Genomic DNA, 15,674 nt, shown 5'->3' with positions numbered 1-15,674 from the left:
TTTTTATTTTTACTACTATTTTTTTTGTACTCCGGTTTCCTACCACATTCTAAAAATATGCTATGTTAATTGGTAATGGTAATGGTTTTATTTCATTTGAACATGCATCAGATTACAATTGAATGCATCCCATAATCAGTTCACAGTTCCACATGTCCAAAAGGAGTAGGAAGAAGCACAGCTTATTAAATCCTACCCCTCCATCTGGTACTTTTACAATCAGTAACTGTAACATTTGTTCACTTCCTGCTTTCCTAATAGGGTTTAAGTTGTTTTTTGTTTTATTTTTTAATTTTTTTAAATTTAAAAATTTTTAAATTGTATTTTTACAACTATTTTTTTAATTTTTATTTTTATTTGTACTCCGGTTTCCTCCCACATTCCAAAAACATGCTATGTTAATTGGTAATGGTAATGGTTTAATTTCATTTGAACATGCATCAGATTACAATTGAATGCATCCCATAATCAGTTCACAGTTCCACATGTCCAAAAGGAGTAGGAAGAAGCAAAGCCTATTAAATCCTACCCCTCCATCTGGTACTTTTACAATCAGTAACTGTTACATTTGTTCACTTCCTGCTTTCCTAATATATTTTTGACCCAAGTTGATACTAATGATTGGACAGTTGGACACCCCGGCTAAATTGGGCTGTGATCTGGCTGCAACATTCAACTTATTTCATCATCAAATTCCTAAAAGACCATCAAAATCCTAAAAACCACTTTGTCCAAATACTTGAAAATGATTTCAGAGTATGTGCTAAATGAAACGATGTGGGGTGTACACAATGGAAAAACAAGGAGTCCCAATTAAAGGGACAGGACCATGAAAACAACAGCATGCAAGGTTGTTTATGTACACATAATATATATGACAGGAAGGACAATTTGGTACTTTTAAGCGCCATTGATCCTGAAATAGATAATCATATAAGCCCAGACTAACTGGATTTATATTCTTTCTTATGATTTACAGTACGTTTCGGTTTGAGTCCAACTTCCTCAAACTGATGAATGACACTCGCCAATGTCTTATTCGTTTCAGCACTAATGCTGCAGACCCAGTTTAACCTTACAAAGGATAACTTCTCCCAGTCATATAGATTATGTAGTATAAATATAAATACATGACAGATGACAATGTGAAAGAAAAAGTGAAGCTACTTGCATCAGAGTCAGAGAGGAAAATGGTGCATTGCAAGCCTTTGGGGTTAAGCTGAAAACAATACAGTGAATAAAGAGAAACAGAAGAGTCAAAGTAAAAAAAAAAAAAAAAAAAAGGAATGACGCAAGCAGTGAAACAGAAGCAAACATCCAAAAAGTCCATACAAACCTCCAACATCAAATTGCTATGTCTGATATAAATAGTTTCACCCTCAAGTTTCTTAGCTCGTTTCTGCAGAAAATTGAAAAAAAAAAAAAAAAAAATGAAACATCCGGTTGAGATATTTTGTAATCAAACCTAATAAATGAATACTGCGTTGGATTTGCAATGGAATACAATGAACAGCACCCACCTGGGTAAAAAAACATGAATCATGAAAAATAAAAAATAAAAAGTGGTGGGGAACATTCCCATTGCAAGCAAAGGGGAACACACATGCTAAACATGCAAATCAAATTTAACTTTATTTGTAGAGCACTTTTCCTGCAATGACATGCAACACAAAGTGCTTTACAGAATATTAAAAAAATACTACAATTAAAAAGAAAAACTATTACAAAGAAGGTTTTGACTCATGTATTAAATCAGGTATAAAATACACTAAAAAAACAATAAGTTACCATTAAATTTGCTTCTCATGTCTTGGTTACCTTCTTAGGCTTCCTCATCCATGAAAATATTGGTTTTAATACTTTTGGTGTGGGCATGTAGGCCTTTTTTTGTCACTATACCCCTCCATTTCAATTTCCAAAAATGGTAAAATGAACCTCAAAAGAATATTATATATATATATATATATAATTTAAATTTTAAATAATATAAATAAAAAATATATATTTATATTTATATATATATAAATAATATTATATATATATAAAAAGAATATTATATATAAAAATATATATATCATATTAAATTGAAGGTTATTTTCTTACCTGGCTATTACTGAGGGCTATAGAACATATCTCTTAAATTAGTTTTATTTATTTACTCATTTTAGTATTAATCACTAAAGAAACATCTATGGTGTTGGGGTGAATTATGACCCATATATATATATATTAATGTCAAGATAAGGTAAGAAAAAGTTATTGTTTTCAGCAACAGAACTTTAGTATAAACTGAAATCAAAAACCAGAACAGGTCCAGATCTTGGTTCAGTGTACTTGTTGCCATTCTTTCCATGATCCAAATTGTAAATGTGAAAATCAGCCAATCAAATGAGTGAATTCACGTCACATGTATACTGGAAAAAAAAAACGGTCAAAATGAGAATCCCCTGAAGCTTCCATGATGAGAAGAGGAGCTGGTTGTCATTGTGTTGGCTAATTGTACACTTATTATTTCGGTTGTGAGCTCAAAAATATTGCTTTATAGTCATATTATTTTAATTAATTAATAAATTAATTAATATATTTTTTTGTTATTATTATTTTTATTTTGTTAAAATTATTTTTTTTGTAAATTATTTTTTTTGTAAATTTTTTTGTAAAAAAATTAATGCAATAAACAAACATTATGTGATTCTTTTTATGCATTAAAATGTAAAACGGGTCAGTGCCGACCCTAACACAAAAGGAGGGTTAATTAACATGTGATACAATCTTGAAAAACAATTAAGCAAAATGAAAACAATACTTGTGTCAATTTTTTGTAATTTTTTTTTAATTAATTTTTTTTTGTAAAAATTATTTTTTTTGTTTTATTTTTGTCGAAATTGAGTTTCCGGACAAAGTCAAAAAGCATTGATGCAATAAACAAATGTTATGTGATTCTTTTTATGCATTAAAATGTAAAACGGGTCGGTGCCGACCCTAACACAAAAGGAGAGTTAATTAACATGTGATACAATCTTGAAAAACAATTAAGCAAAATGAAAACAATACTTGTGTCAATTTTTTTGTTTTTTTTTTGGTAAAAAAAATTTTTTTTTTTTTTTTTTTAATGTTTTTTTTTAAATATCAACAGTGATGCAACTGTTGATGCAAAACAGTGCAGTGCAAATCTTTTTTTTTTTAATACACACCATCAATGTATGTTGTCTACTGAATTAACGAAGCTGTTGCTACTTTTAACATTATTAGAACCCTCTACACTATTTTAGCCATGTTTATATTTGAGGGGACAGTAAATTGTATCAAAGTATCAGTTCTTTAGTGCCGTCCCATGAAAAGAAATCCAAAAATCCAAAAATAAACACAACACAGTTGGAAATGAATTAGTAGCTGAACATGTACAAAAGCGTCAGTGCGTAAAATTTAAAAAAAAAAAAAAAAAAAAGTTGAAAAACTCAAGCAGGCAATGACAACACCGTGTTAGCAGACACACGCTAACCTTCCTCACTCGCATCATCTCCATCTTTGTTTTGTCCTGAGGAGAGTGCTGCTCCCCCCATCGGAGAAAAGAGACACAATTATGTTGGACTGTTTTGCCTCGAATTCACTCAGATATCACAATATTTTTTAAAAATATATAATGAATGATAATAATATGCATGCACAAAGTGTGTCAAATATGTTCTCCCGTATAAAGTCAATGCAATGCTGGAAATTAGGAGTGTGAATCTCAGCACTGAGGACGATTCGATACGCGATACGATTCGTATGCACTGCAGAGATAGTACGATATTTTAACGATATATGGAATTTTCTGGCAATACAATGCGATACTTTAACGATACGATAATCATTTAGTTCAAATCAATTCAATTCGATATAATATGGTGCAATTTCTTGCCATATGATGTAATTCAACATGATGCAAATAAGCAAAGGGAAAAATTGAATAAAAAAAAAAGAATTTGGCTTAAAACCCACTTTTATTCTCAGTATTTTAACTCGGAGTGTCTTTTAGTTCTTTCTTTTTATTTTAATTAGTTTTTTTTTTACTTTTATTGCTTTGTTTCTTGTTTTTAATATTTTAATACGTATTTTAATATTTTATTTTACGATTTTATTTCTTATTTCTTATTTATTTCTTATCTTTTAGTTTTGGATTAAATTCAATTTGTACCTTTATTTATTGTATTTTATTTTTACTTTACTAGTTGTACTAATTGTGCTATATAAATAATGTGAGTACTGTAAATAATGCAACTTCATTCATGCGGCTTTAAATTCATCACAAAAGCGTTAGAATCCAACTGAATATCACAATATCACAAGCTAATTTTAAGCTAAATTTAATTTTTTTTCATAATTATAGCATAGAAAACCTATTCAGGACAGTTTTTATAACATTATTAGAGACCTCTAGACATGAAATAACACCCCTATAGTGACATTTACACTCCTATTACCCAATATAGTGCCACAACAAGAGAGGATATGACATATAAGATATAAGTAAGATATGTGCATGTGCAGGACATGACAGGAAGTGACATCATAGGGTTCAGAGTTGAGTTTTAGCTTGTGTAGCTTGTGTTTTTATTAGCGATGCATAGAATTATTATAAGTCGATACCAATATATATTGAATCTGATTCATTTTCTACTTTTTTTATGAAATTTAGCGGCATTCTGTCATGAAATCACAGCTCAAATATTCAGCACTTATCAAACAACACCGATAGGAACAAGCCCCCGGGCCCTGGGCATCATAGCGTCGCTGGCATTTCAGGTTTGAAGTTCAATGCTTTTGGTGAAACTAGCACATGGAATGTTTTTAGTTTGTTTACAAGCGGAGATTCAAACCCAGGTCTTCCTGATTTCCCGACTGTGTAGCTAACATGCTAATCCCTCTTTTGCTCAGATCGTGCACTCTGTAAACAAACCTGGCTCTTTTTCTCTCGTTCCCCGTTGGTCTTGGTCACAGAGGGGGAATGCCTCCGTTCTCTTCTGGCCAATGTCTGGTAGTACAGACACAGCTCACACACATCATGTTCAATTCCAAGCCAAACCACCGTTAATATATTTTTCATTGCGAGTCACTGTCGGTTAATGTGACCAATGCCGGACCGATGCAAGATCACATGTCTCGCTCCACAATAACAATAACAAAATCAATAGATTGTTTATACCTTGATTTCTGGAGTGGAATCGGGTTTGGGGCTCTGATTTTTAGCGGATCCCTTGATGTCCGACTTCCTGTCGACAGAGCGGTGGAACTTGGGTGTGGAGCTGTTGCTGCGCGTGGCGAGGTGAAGGTTGTGTAGCAGCGGGGACGGCGTGTTCTCCCCTGGAGACACGGGCGACATGATGGGCGCGCTCACTGGGCGGCTTGATTTGTTGTCTGGAGTGGACGCCATGGCTGGAAGGAACACAGAAAGGGTCAACCTAGCAAAGGCAATGCTAAGCAATGCTAATACGAAACAACTTCCGCTAAGCCAAACTGTAAACAAAAGTTATTTTTATTTTTGTCTTTTTCAGCTAGCAAGTTAGCTCCTGGTTGGAAGGTGCATCGAACCGGCACCAATCAGGTTGGAAAAAACAACCACTCCATTTCCTGTGATGTGTCACCATGTAGAACAGTAGAATGATTAATATGATTTCCCACCATTAGAGGGCGCCAAATGGCCATTCATTTCCAATGGCACAATTGTATATTGCAGGGGTCTCAAACTCAATTTATTTACGTTTTCCCCCAAAAACCCAAAAACAAATTTATTAAAAACAAAAAATTTAAAAAAAAACTTTGCTTTGGTTCCAATTTTTTACAATATAAGCTCTGATAAAACATCCCACTGTTCTCAAATATCTTACTTTTTATTTTTCTACACAAAATAAGATGAAAAATAAATAAACAAACCAAGAAAACATATTTATTTTAAATTATTATTATTAATTATTAATTTATTATAATTAATTATCATTATTTTTAAATATAAAATTATATTAGGATTAAAATTTAAATTAAAAAAACAAAAAAAAAACAACTTAAATTATATTAGGAAAGCAGGAAGTGAACAAATGTAACAGTTACTGATTGTAAAAGTACCAGATGGAGGGGTAGGATTGAATAAGCTTTGCTTCTTCCTACTCCTTTTGGACATGTGGAACTGGGAACTGATTATGGGATGCATTCAATTGTAACAGCATGTTTTTGGAATGTGGGAAGAAACCGGAGTACAAATTAAAATTAATAAAAATAAAAATAGTAGTAAAAATAAAAAATAATTATTATAAATGAAATATAAATTAAATAAAATTAAAAAATTAAATAAATTAAATTAAAAAAACAAAAAAAACAACTTAAATTATATTAGGAAAGCAGGAAGTGAACAAATGTAACAGTTACTGATTGTAAAAGTACCAGATGGAGGGGTAGGATTGAATAAGCTTTGCTTCTTCCTACTCCTTTTGGACATGTGGAACTGGGAACTGATTATGGGATGCATTCAATTGTAACAGCATGTTTTTGGAATGTGGGAAGAAACCGGAGTACAAATTAAAATTAATAAAAATAAAAATAGTAGTAAAAATAAAAAATAATTATTATAAATGAAATATAAATTAAATAAAATTAAAAAATTAAATAAATTAAATTAAATTAAAAAAACAAAAAATAAAAACAACTTAAATTATATTAGGAAAGCAGGAAGTGAACAAATGTAACAGTTACTGATTTTTGGACATGTGGAACTGTGAACTGATTATGGGATGCACTCAATTGTAATCTGATGCATGTTCAAATGAAATAAAACCATTACTATTGCCATTACTACAGCTTCTCCTTGGACTACTTTCTGGTAAAAGTGATTGCAAGGTTTATAGTGCATCTGTGTGTCTAGACAAATGCAGCCTATACAGTATATTTAGTGGGTGTGGCTCAATAGTCCGGAATTGACGGTATACATAAATACCAACTATATACCAGGAATACTCTACCTCCATCCATGCTGCGAGAATTCCTCTTGCTGGAAGATCGCTGGAAAAGTGGAGCCGGTCTGTCGATGAGAGAGCTGGCTTGTTTGGTCTGAGCCTGAGTTCGACCACTGTAGCGAAATTTGGAGCCCAACGCCAAGAACTTCCTGGGAGTGGTGACCATCTCCGTGGACGTGAGCCTGCGTAGTTTTATCAGCAGCAGTGATCTCAAGCACGCCGTAATCTACAGTCATGGCTAAACGTTTTGTGAAAGACACAAGTATTGCTTTCATTTTTGCTTAATTGTTTTTCGAGATTGTTATCACATGTTAATTAACCCTCCTAATGTGTTAGGGTCGGCACCGATCCGTTTTACATTTTAATGCATAAAAAAAAAATCAACTGGTGCTGTTGTGGCAGGGATGAAATGCAGTGGAAATGTTTGGGTTTCAGTTTATTTCCATGACAAATAGGGACTTAGCAATTAACTGCCATTCGTTTATTAGTCATTATAATATTCTGGAGTGTATGCAAATTGCCATCATAAAAACTGAGACATCAGACAGACATCAGACAGACCTCACAGCGAGGAGACCAGGGTTCAATTCCCCCCTCGGCCTTTTCTCCGGGTACTCCGGTTTCCTCCCACATTCCAAAAACATGCTAGGTTAATTGGCGACTCCAAATTGTCCATAGGTATGAATGTGAGTGTGAATGGTTGTTTGTCTATATGTGCCCTGTGATTGGCTGGCCACCAGTCCAGGGTGTACCCCGCCTCTCGCCCCAAAGACAGCTGGGATAGGCTCCAGCACCCCTCGCGACCCTCATGAGGATCAGGATCAGATCACTTGTTTGGGGCATTTAGCCTTCATGGTAGGTGTTAGCATGCTAACAATAGCATGCTAATGTTAGCATACTAGCATTTTTTTTGCAATTTCCATGGGATAAAACATACTGTAGGTATAAACATTTTTATAACACTATTATCATGTTAGATGTTAGCATGCTAAAGTTAGCATTTTTATCATAATAGCATTTTTATCCGTTTTCATGGGTAGACACTTGATATGAACACTTAGCACTATCATGGTAGGTGTTAACATGTTCACATTAGCATGTTAGCATTGTAGCATTTTTGCCATTTAGAAATAATAGCACGCAGACCCCACAGCTAGGAGAACTGAGTTTGATTCCACCCTCTGGCATCTCCAAATTGTCCATAGGTATGAATGTGAGTGTGAATGGTTGTTTGTCTATATGTGCCCTGTGATTGGCTGGCCACCAGTCCAGGGTGTACCCCGCCTCTCGCCCCCGAAGACAGCTGGGATAGGCTCCAGCAACCCCCCGCGACCCTCGTGAGGAAAAGCGGTAGAAAATGAATGAATGAAAACTAAGACAGCAGACCTTAATATTAATTAATGAATTAATATATAATATAATTAATTAATATGTATTCATGATATAATATTAATATTTGTATCATTCACTAACCATGACTGTAGGCTCAAATCTCCAAAGATGTTACCTGAAGAAGGTGTGATGTTCCACGCAGACTTTCCACAGTTTCTTTGCTGCTTTGTAATTGGGAAGTTTAAATCCGATAGCGCTCTCGTACTGTTCAACCTATTGAAACCGAGGAAAGGATGTGACGGTTAAAAGACTCCCAAAGAGGAGTGTCTCGAGTGGGGGTGAGTGTTTTATGACTGGTTACCTCCGATGGCCGTATTTTGATGAAGAAGCTGCTGCGCTTGTATGACACCTTCAGGACTTTGGGCCACGGAAAACGGTTGATCCTCAGTTTGTCCTTGTAAACCATGAGTCCATTGGAACAAACTCCCAGCGTGATGTCAACGCCATCGAGATCCTGACATAGGCGGGCAAAAGAATAGCAGATTCCATTAGACGCAATTATGTACGTTATTCACTGTATAATGTAATGGTAATGGTTTAATTTCATTTGAACATACATCAGATTACAATTGAATGCATCCCATAATCAGTTCACAGTTCCACATGTCCAAAAGGAGTAGGAAGAAGCAAAGCTTATTAAATCCTACCCCTCCATCTGGTACTTTTACAATCAGTAACTGTTACATTTGTTCACTTCCTGCTTTCTGCTTTCCTAATATAGTTTAAGTTGTTTTTTTTATTTTGTTTCTTTTTTTGTTTTTTAAATTTTGTAATTTTTAATTGTTTTAATTTTATTTTTATTTTTACTATTTTTATTATTATTTTTTTATTTGCACTCCGGTTTCCTCCCACATTCTAAAAACATGCTATGTTAATTGGTAATGGTAATGGTTTAATTTCATTTGAACATGCATCAGATTACAATTGAATGCATCCCATAATCAGTTCACAGTTCCACATGTCCAAAAGGAGTAGGAAGAAGCAAAGCTTATTAAATCCTACCCCTCCATCTGGTACTTTTACAATCACTAACTGTTACATTTGTTCACTTCCTGCTTTCCTAATACAGTTTAAGTTGTTTTTTTTCGTTAGTTTTTTGGTTGTTTTTTTGTTTTATTTATTTTAAAAAATATTTAATTTTTGTTTGTACTACTATTTTTATTTATTTTTATTTGTACTACGCTCACTCACTCCCCACTTTCTACTTTCCTAATATAGTTTATTTATAATTTTTTAAATCCTAATATAGGTTGTTTTTTATAATTTTTTATTATTTAATTATTTATTATTAGGTCATATCACATTTATATCACTTTTTTTTTTTATTTTATTTTTGTCACATACCGAAGTACGAGGTGATATGACCATCCAATAATGGGTACCATAGTAAGTGTCAATATAGTGATATATATATAGCACATCATGACTGGTTCAATATTGTATTACTGAATGTATTACAGTAATTACTACTAAACTTGAATATTAAGATAAATCTCTGTTATCTGGACTATACCATGTATTATTTTTAGACACTTTCCAATATTTTCATATTCTTTTTTATTTGACCCACACGCTCTTTATTATAAGACTTTATTATTCATATTAAATTGTTATTTTTTCCAGTTAAGTTGACTTAAAATGCTGTTCTGTTTTTTGCAGCCGTGCTTTGAATTATCATCTTGTATTGTTTCTAAAAAACCACAAGGGGGAAGCAAAGACTTCTAAAGTTTGGTGTGGCTTAAATCCCCAGCCTGATGCAAACAGATTGACCTGATTTCGCCTATAAAATCTGACAAGTCACATGCTTGCCTGTTGTTAAGGCCCGCACTGGCAGACTTGTTATGTAAAGTACTTACATGTTTTTTTTCTATGTATGGAATGTTGATCTATAGTACTGAAATTGCTGGGATATATTCCTATACTATGGGGATGAAGTAATATTGATGTATGACGACTTGTATGTGCATTTTTATGGCTTTATGGCTAACCTTGGCCTGGTGGAGGTCAACTCCATACATGGACAGCTTCTTGGCGTTCTCAAGGAACATCATGTCGGCCTGAGCTGGGCTCATTGACCTGCAAAAACGGAAGTACTGTAATTAATATGATATTTTTTATAATATCATATTTTTTAAATCGGTGTTCTGACTTGTAAGTGCGGTGCAGCTCCATCATCTTGTCCTCCAGCTCCTTTGTCTGCCCGTTAGCCATCTTCATCTCCTTGGTGTAGTCGCTGCCATGCACCTCGGGGTCGTACTCGCCCAGTTCTGACTGCAGGGCGTAGGAACCCAGCAGGGCCAAGGTGACGAAGGAGCAAGGCAGACGCCCTTGCAGGATGTCTTTGCGTAGCTGCAGACACAAGTAGTACCTGCAAAGGATAAACATTAGATGACGTCCTTTAATTCCCAAAAAAATAAGATATTGCGATATTCCATGAGGGAAATAAATGTCCAGCTATTTCGCAAGCTAGCAAGCTAACCATCAAGCATTGAATCTATTTCTTCTTGACTAAAGAAGCCCAAAAAAAATACCACTTCCACACAAAATGGGAGAACTTTTCGTCACTTTATGGTGAAATTATTGAAGATTTAAATTTAAATTAAAAAATGTATTTCAATAGATACTATTTGTATCTATTTCCTGGGGGGGGGGGCGTCAAGTCACGAAAAAGAGGGGCCACACACACAGGGGTTAATTTAACCCAAAAAATTTGGGGTTAAATTTAAATTTAAACGTGTTTTTCCAGAAGCAGACATGCCATGGCTGACTTCATGACTTCAGGCATTGTTAAGGTAATGTAATGTAAGGTAATATCTCATTGTTTTGACTAAAAATAGACCATAGTCTACCACAAAACGGCCATCATTTATTCATTAATTAATTCCAGAGAAAATGGATATTGCGATATTCCATGGGGAAAATAAATGTACAGCTATTTCGCGAGCTAGCCAGCGAGCATTTAATCTATTTCTTCTTAACTTAAGAAGCCCCAAAAAATACCACTTCCACACAAAATTGGAGAACTTTTCTTCACTTTATCTTTAGCAGACATGCCATAGCTGACTTCATGACTTCAGGCATTGTTAAGGTAATGTAATGTAAGGTAATATCTCATTGTTTTGACAAAAAATAGACCATAGTCTACCACAAAATGGCAATCATTTATTCATGAATTTATTCCCAAAAAACTAATATATGGCGATATTCCACGAGGAAAAAAAATGTACAGGTATTTTGCAAGCTAGCAAGCTAAACAACGAGCATTGAACCTATTTTTTCTTAACTTAAGAAGTCCCCCAAAAATACCACTTCCACACAAAACGGGAGAACTTTTCTTCACTTTATCTTTAGCGGACATGCCATGGCTGACTTCATGACTTCAGGCATTTTTAAGGTAATGTAATGTAAGGTAATATCTCATTGTTTTGACTAAAAATAGACCAGCTTCTACCACAAAATGGCAATCATTTATTCATTAATTAATTCCAGAAAAAATATATATTGCGATATTCCATGGGTAAAATAAATGTCCAGTTATTTTGCAAGCTAGCAAGCTAGCAAGCTAACCAACAAGCATTGAATCTATTTCTTCTTAACTTAACTCCCAAAAATACCACTTCCACACAAAATGGGAGAACTTTTCATCACTCTATCTTTAGCAGACATGCCATGGCTGACTTCATGACTTCAGGCATTGTTAAGGTAATGTAATGTAAGGTAAATGCATCCAGAATAACCACAGAAGTGTCACTGTACTCTTTTCTTCATTTAGCAAATGAAAATATGGATTTTGTCCAAATCCCTGCAACGCATATTCAGTACCTTGTGATGTCTTCAGACAGTTGGGCTGGATCCGGTGGATAAAATTTCACATTGAATGTGAAATTATAGTTGGCACCTTGAGAAGAAAATATTAGTTAATATGTCATGCCTTACAAAACAGATGAGGACAGGTGTCTTTGTGGACAGCGTCGGTGCTTACCTTGCACCTGCCTGCGGATCTCCTTGGTCAGGTCCATCCAAGTCTGAAAAAACGATAAGACATGTGTGAGTGTATATTATGTCTTATTTATGTTTATTAACTGTTATTTTCACTTATTACGTCTGCTATATTGGGAAATATGAGTGCAAAGGTGACTATAGGGGTGCTATATCATATCTAGAGGCTTCTAATAATTTGAAGTTTGTAAGGTTTTTGTATGCTCAGCTGTGAAACTATTCAAATTATAAATAAGATTTTTTTTTCCTCTTATGTGAACTATATTGGTTAATGCAAGAGTAAAGGTGACTTTAGGGGTGTTAGTTCTTATCTGGAGGGCTCTAATGTTAAAAAAAAAATTATTAACTGTCATTTTCACTTATTACGTCTGCTATATTGGGAAATATGAGTGCAAAGGTGACTATAGGGGTGCTATATCATATCTAGAGGCTTCTAATAATGTGAAGTTTGTAAGGTTTTTGTATGCTCAGTTATGAAACTATTCCATTTATGAATAAGATTTTTTTCCTCTTATGTGAACTATATTGGTTAATGCAAGAGTAAAGGTGACTTTAGGGGTGTTAGTTCTTATCTAGAGGGCTCTAATGTTAATTTTTTTTTTTATTGACTGTCACTTTCACTTATTATGTCTGCTACATTGGGAAATATGAGTGCAAACGTGACTATAGGGGTGCTATATCATATCTAGAGGATTCATATAATGTTAAAAATCACACTTAGAAGGCCGTTAACAGATTTTCTATGCTGTAGCTATGTTTTTACAGTCCTTATGGAATGCAGAGGTTGCTAATAACGGTTGTTGAACTGGCTACAAATGAGTGACAGTTCGCCCCCAGCTCACCTTCACGTTGGGCATCTCCCAGATAACCAGACCATAATAGTCTCTCTCCAGCAGATTGAGGTGGTCGGATACTTTCGTGAACAGCTCCTGGCCTTTAGCGTGTTTCTGCGACAAAGACAAGGAGAAACAGCAAAGCATTGCATTGGTTGTGGCTGCCAGGGCGCTGCAGTGATATCAGCCTCCCTCTGGGCTCTGGCTCCCTTTGGTGGAGAGAGGCACCTTTGCATGATGCAGATGGCCGAGGGTGGAATTGAACCCTGGTCTCCTAGCTGTGAGGCCTGTGCGCTAACCACTATACCGCCGTGCAGCCCCCCCCCCCTTTAAATAAAAGTATTTAAAAATGACTTAGCAGAGAAAAAAACATTTAATTGTCGTTTACGGCTTTACTGTGGTGGTTTATTCATCGAATAACGCAGAGAGGAGCATAGCCTAGCATAGCCTAGCGCGGCCTAGCGGCGGAATTCCATGAAAGCTATTATCTGCTCAGCCATAACACTTAGTTGTTATGAAATATTCATAACATTTCTGCAATGACATAATCAAGGCGCAATTGCAAACAAAGTGAGGCAGCCTCATTTCTGCTCGGCAACAGCATCATTCACTTTAAAAGTGGAATATTAAAGTGTAATAATAAGAGATGTATCTTACATCCAGCTCACACTCATACAGAGTGTCATCCAGCAGGGTGACTTTAATCTGCATGGTTTTGGGGCGACGTGGAGTTTTGGGAATTTTCGGCTCCTCCTCCGTGGCCTTCTCTTCTTTGTCTCTGTTACTGCCGCCGTCAGAGCCACCCTCCTTCCCCTTCTCCGTCTCCTCCTCCTTGTTGTTGTCCTCCTCTTTCTCCAGCGTGGAGACCTCTGCTTTCTCCTTGTCGGTCTCTTTGTCTTTCCCGGCCTCCTCCTTCCCCTCCTCCTCCACCACCTCCTCCTCCTTCTGAGCTTCTTTCTTCTCTACCTGGGCGGCCTGAGAAAGATTAAAAATAGGGTTAACATTATTAGAGCTCTCTAGACATGAAATAACACCCCTATAGTACACCCCGACACTCCTATTACCAAGTAAAATAGACATAATAGACAGTAGAGTACACATAATGCATAGATGGTTAATTTTAGAAGAAATAAATTTGAAGCTAACTGATTAGCTTGTTAGCTGGCTAGCTTGTTAGCTCGCTAGTTGCACTGTGGCGTAAACGGAGTGGACTACAGGCGTGTTATTTCATGTCTACAGAACTCTTAATAATGTTAAACCTCTTATTTAAAAAAAAATATATTAATTAATTTAATTATATTTTATTTATGAACATTTAATCCTATATCGTGGAAATGCATTTATTACAGTCAGATAAATGAGATATGAGTATACATTTTATATTTGTATTCTAGCCATTTTCATGCTCAAAAATGCTTAATTTCAGGAAAATAAAAATAAAATATATACAAACTATGCCTACCTTTATATTTTACGAATATTACGAAAATGCCCATAGTGCCAATATGAGTCAAAACGCAGTTTTTGGGGGTTTTTTTTGGTTGATCGGCCACTCCTGGGAAGGTTCCCCAATGTTCCATGTTTTTGCCCTTTGTGGATAATAGCTCTCACTGTGGTTTGCTGGAGTCCACAAGTTTTAAAAATGGCTTTATATCGTTCTCAATTCTCAATTAATCTCAATATTTTTATATAGTCATTAATAATTAATTTATGTATTTTTTATTAATTAATTTATGTATTAATTTTAATAGCATAGAGTCACCATATCAAAGACAAAAAATATATATATATTTTGTCTTTGATATGGTGACTCTGCTATTAAAATTAAATAATTTATTGATTTTTTTCTATGCTATTAAAATTAATTAATTTTAAAATTTATTTATTTATTAATTTTAATAGCATAGAGTATCATGCATAGCTCTCACTGTGGTTTGCTGGAGTCCACAAGTTTTAAAAATGGCTTTATATCGTTCTCAATTCTCAATTAATCTCAATATTTATATATAGTCATTAATAATTAATTTATGTATTTTTTATTAATTAATTTATGTATTAATTTTAATAGCATAGAGTCACCATATCAAAGACAAAAAATATATATATATTTTGTCTTTGATATGGTGACTCTATGCTATTAAAATTAATTAATTAATTAATTAATTTAAAAAAATAAGAAGAATAACAATAATAACAATAATAACAAGAATAACAAGAAGAAGAAGAAGAAGAAGAAGAAGAAGAAGAAGTAGAAGAAGAAGAAGAAGAAGAAGAAGAAGAAGAACAAGAAGAAGAAGAAGAACAAGAAGAAGAACAAGAAGAAGAACAAGAAGAAGAACAAGAACAAGAACAAGAAGAAGAAGAAGAAGAAGAAGAAGAAGAACAAGAAGAAGAACAAGAAGAAGAACAAGAAGAAGAAGAAGAAGAAGAAGAAGAAGAAGAAGAAGAAGAAGAAGAAGAA

General features: G+C 34.4%; 1 protein-coding gene across 4 annotated transcripts in view; it reads right to left on the bottom strand.

Annotated features, from left to right (window-relative positions):
- Positions 1-15,674, bottom strand: part of epb41a (erythrocyte membrane protein band 4.1a) — a 45,148-nt gene that overhangs the window by 22,032 nt on the left and 7,442 nt on the right. For 2 of the 4 annotated variants that reach the window (XM_058046433.2, XM_058046434.2), the window contains exons 3-15: positions 13,871-14,188; positions 13,223-13,327; positions 12,364-12,406; positions 12,204-12,279; positions 10,531-10,749; positions 10,370-10,457; positions 8,683-8,835; positions 8,497-8,594; positions 6,996-7,171; positions 5,189-5,418; positions 4,943-5,017; positions 3,503-3,550; positions 1,337-1,399 (exon numbers count right to left, since the gene is read on the bottom strand). In XM_058046433.2, coding sequence (XP_057902416.2) covers positions 1,337-1,399; positions 3,503-3,550; positions 4,943-5,017; positions 5,189-5,418; positions 6,996-7,171; positions 8,497-8,594; positions 8,683-8,835; positions 10,370-10,457; positions 10,531-10,749; positions 12,204-12,279; positions 12,364-12,406; positions 13,223-13,327; positions 13,871-14,188 — 1,692 coding nt within the window. Of the gene's footprint in view, positions 1-1,171; positions 1,220-1,336; positions 1,400-3,502; positions 3,551-4,942; positions 5,018-5,188; positions 5,419-6,995; positions 7,172-8,496; positions 8,595-8,682; positions 8,836-10,369; positions 10,458-10,530; positions 10,750-12,203; positions 12,280-12,363; positions 12,407-13,222; positions 13,328-13,870; positions 14,189-15,674 lie in introns of all 4 variants that reach the window. The other 2 variants (XM_078791902.1, XM_078791903.1) reach the window with 2 other exon arrangements.

This window comes from Doryrhamphus excisus, linkage group LG7 (genome assembly GCF_037039965.1).
Source record: "Doryrhamphus excisus strain RoL-2023G ecotype Guam linkage group LG7, RoL_Dexc_Guam_v1.1, whole genome shotgun sequence".
Lineage (NCBI taxonomy): Eukaryota > Metazoa > Chordata > Actinopteri > Syngnathiformes > Syngnathidae > Doryrhamphus > Doryrhamphus excisus.
This window is presented reverse-complemented; position numbering and strand designations above follow the sequence as displayed.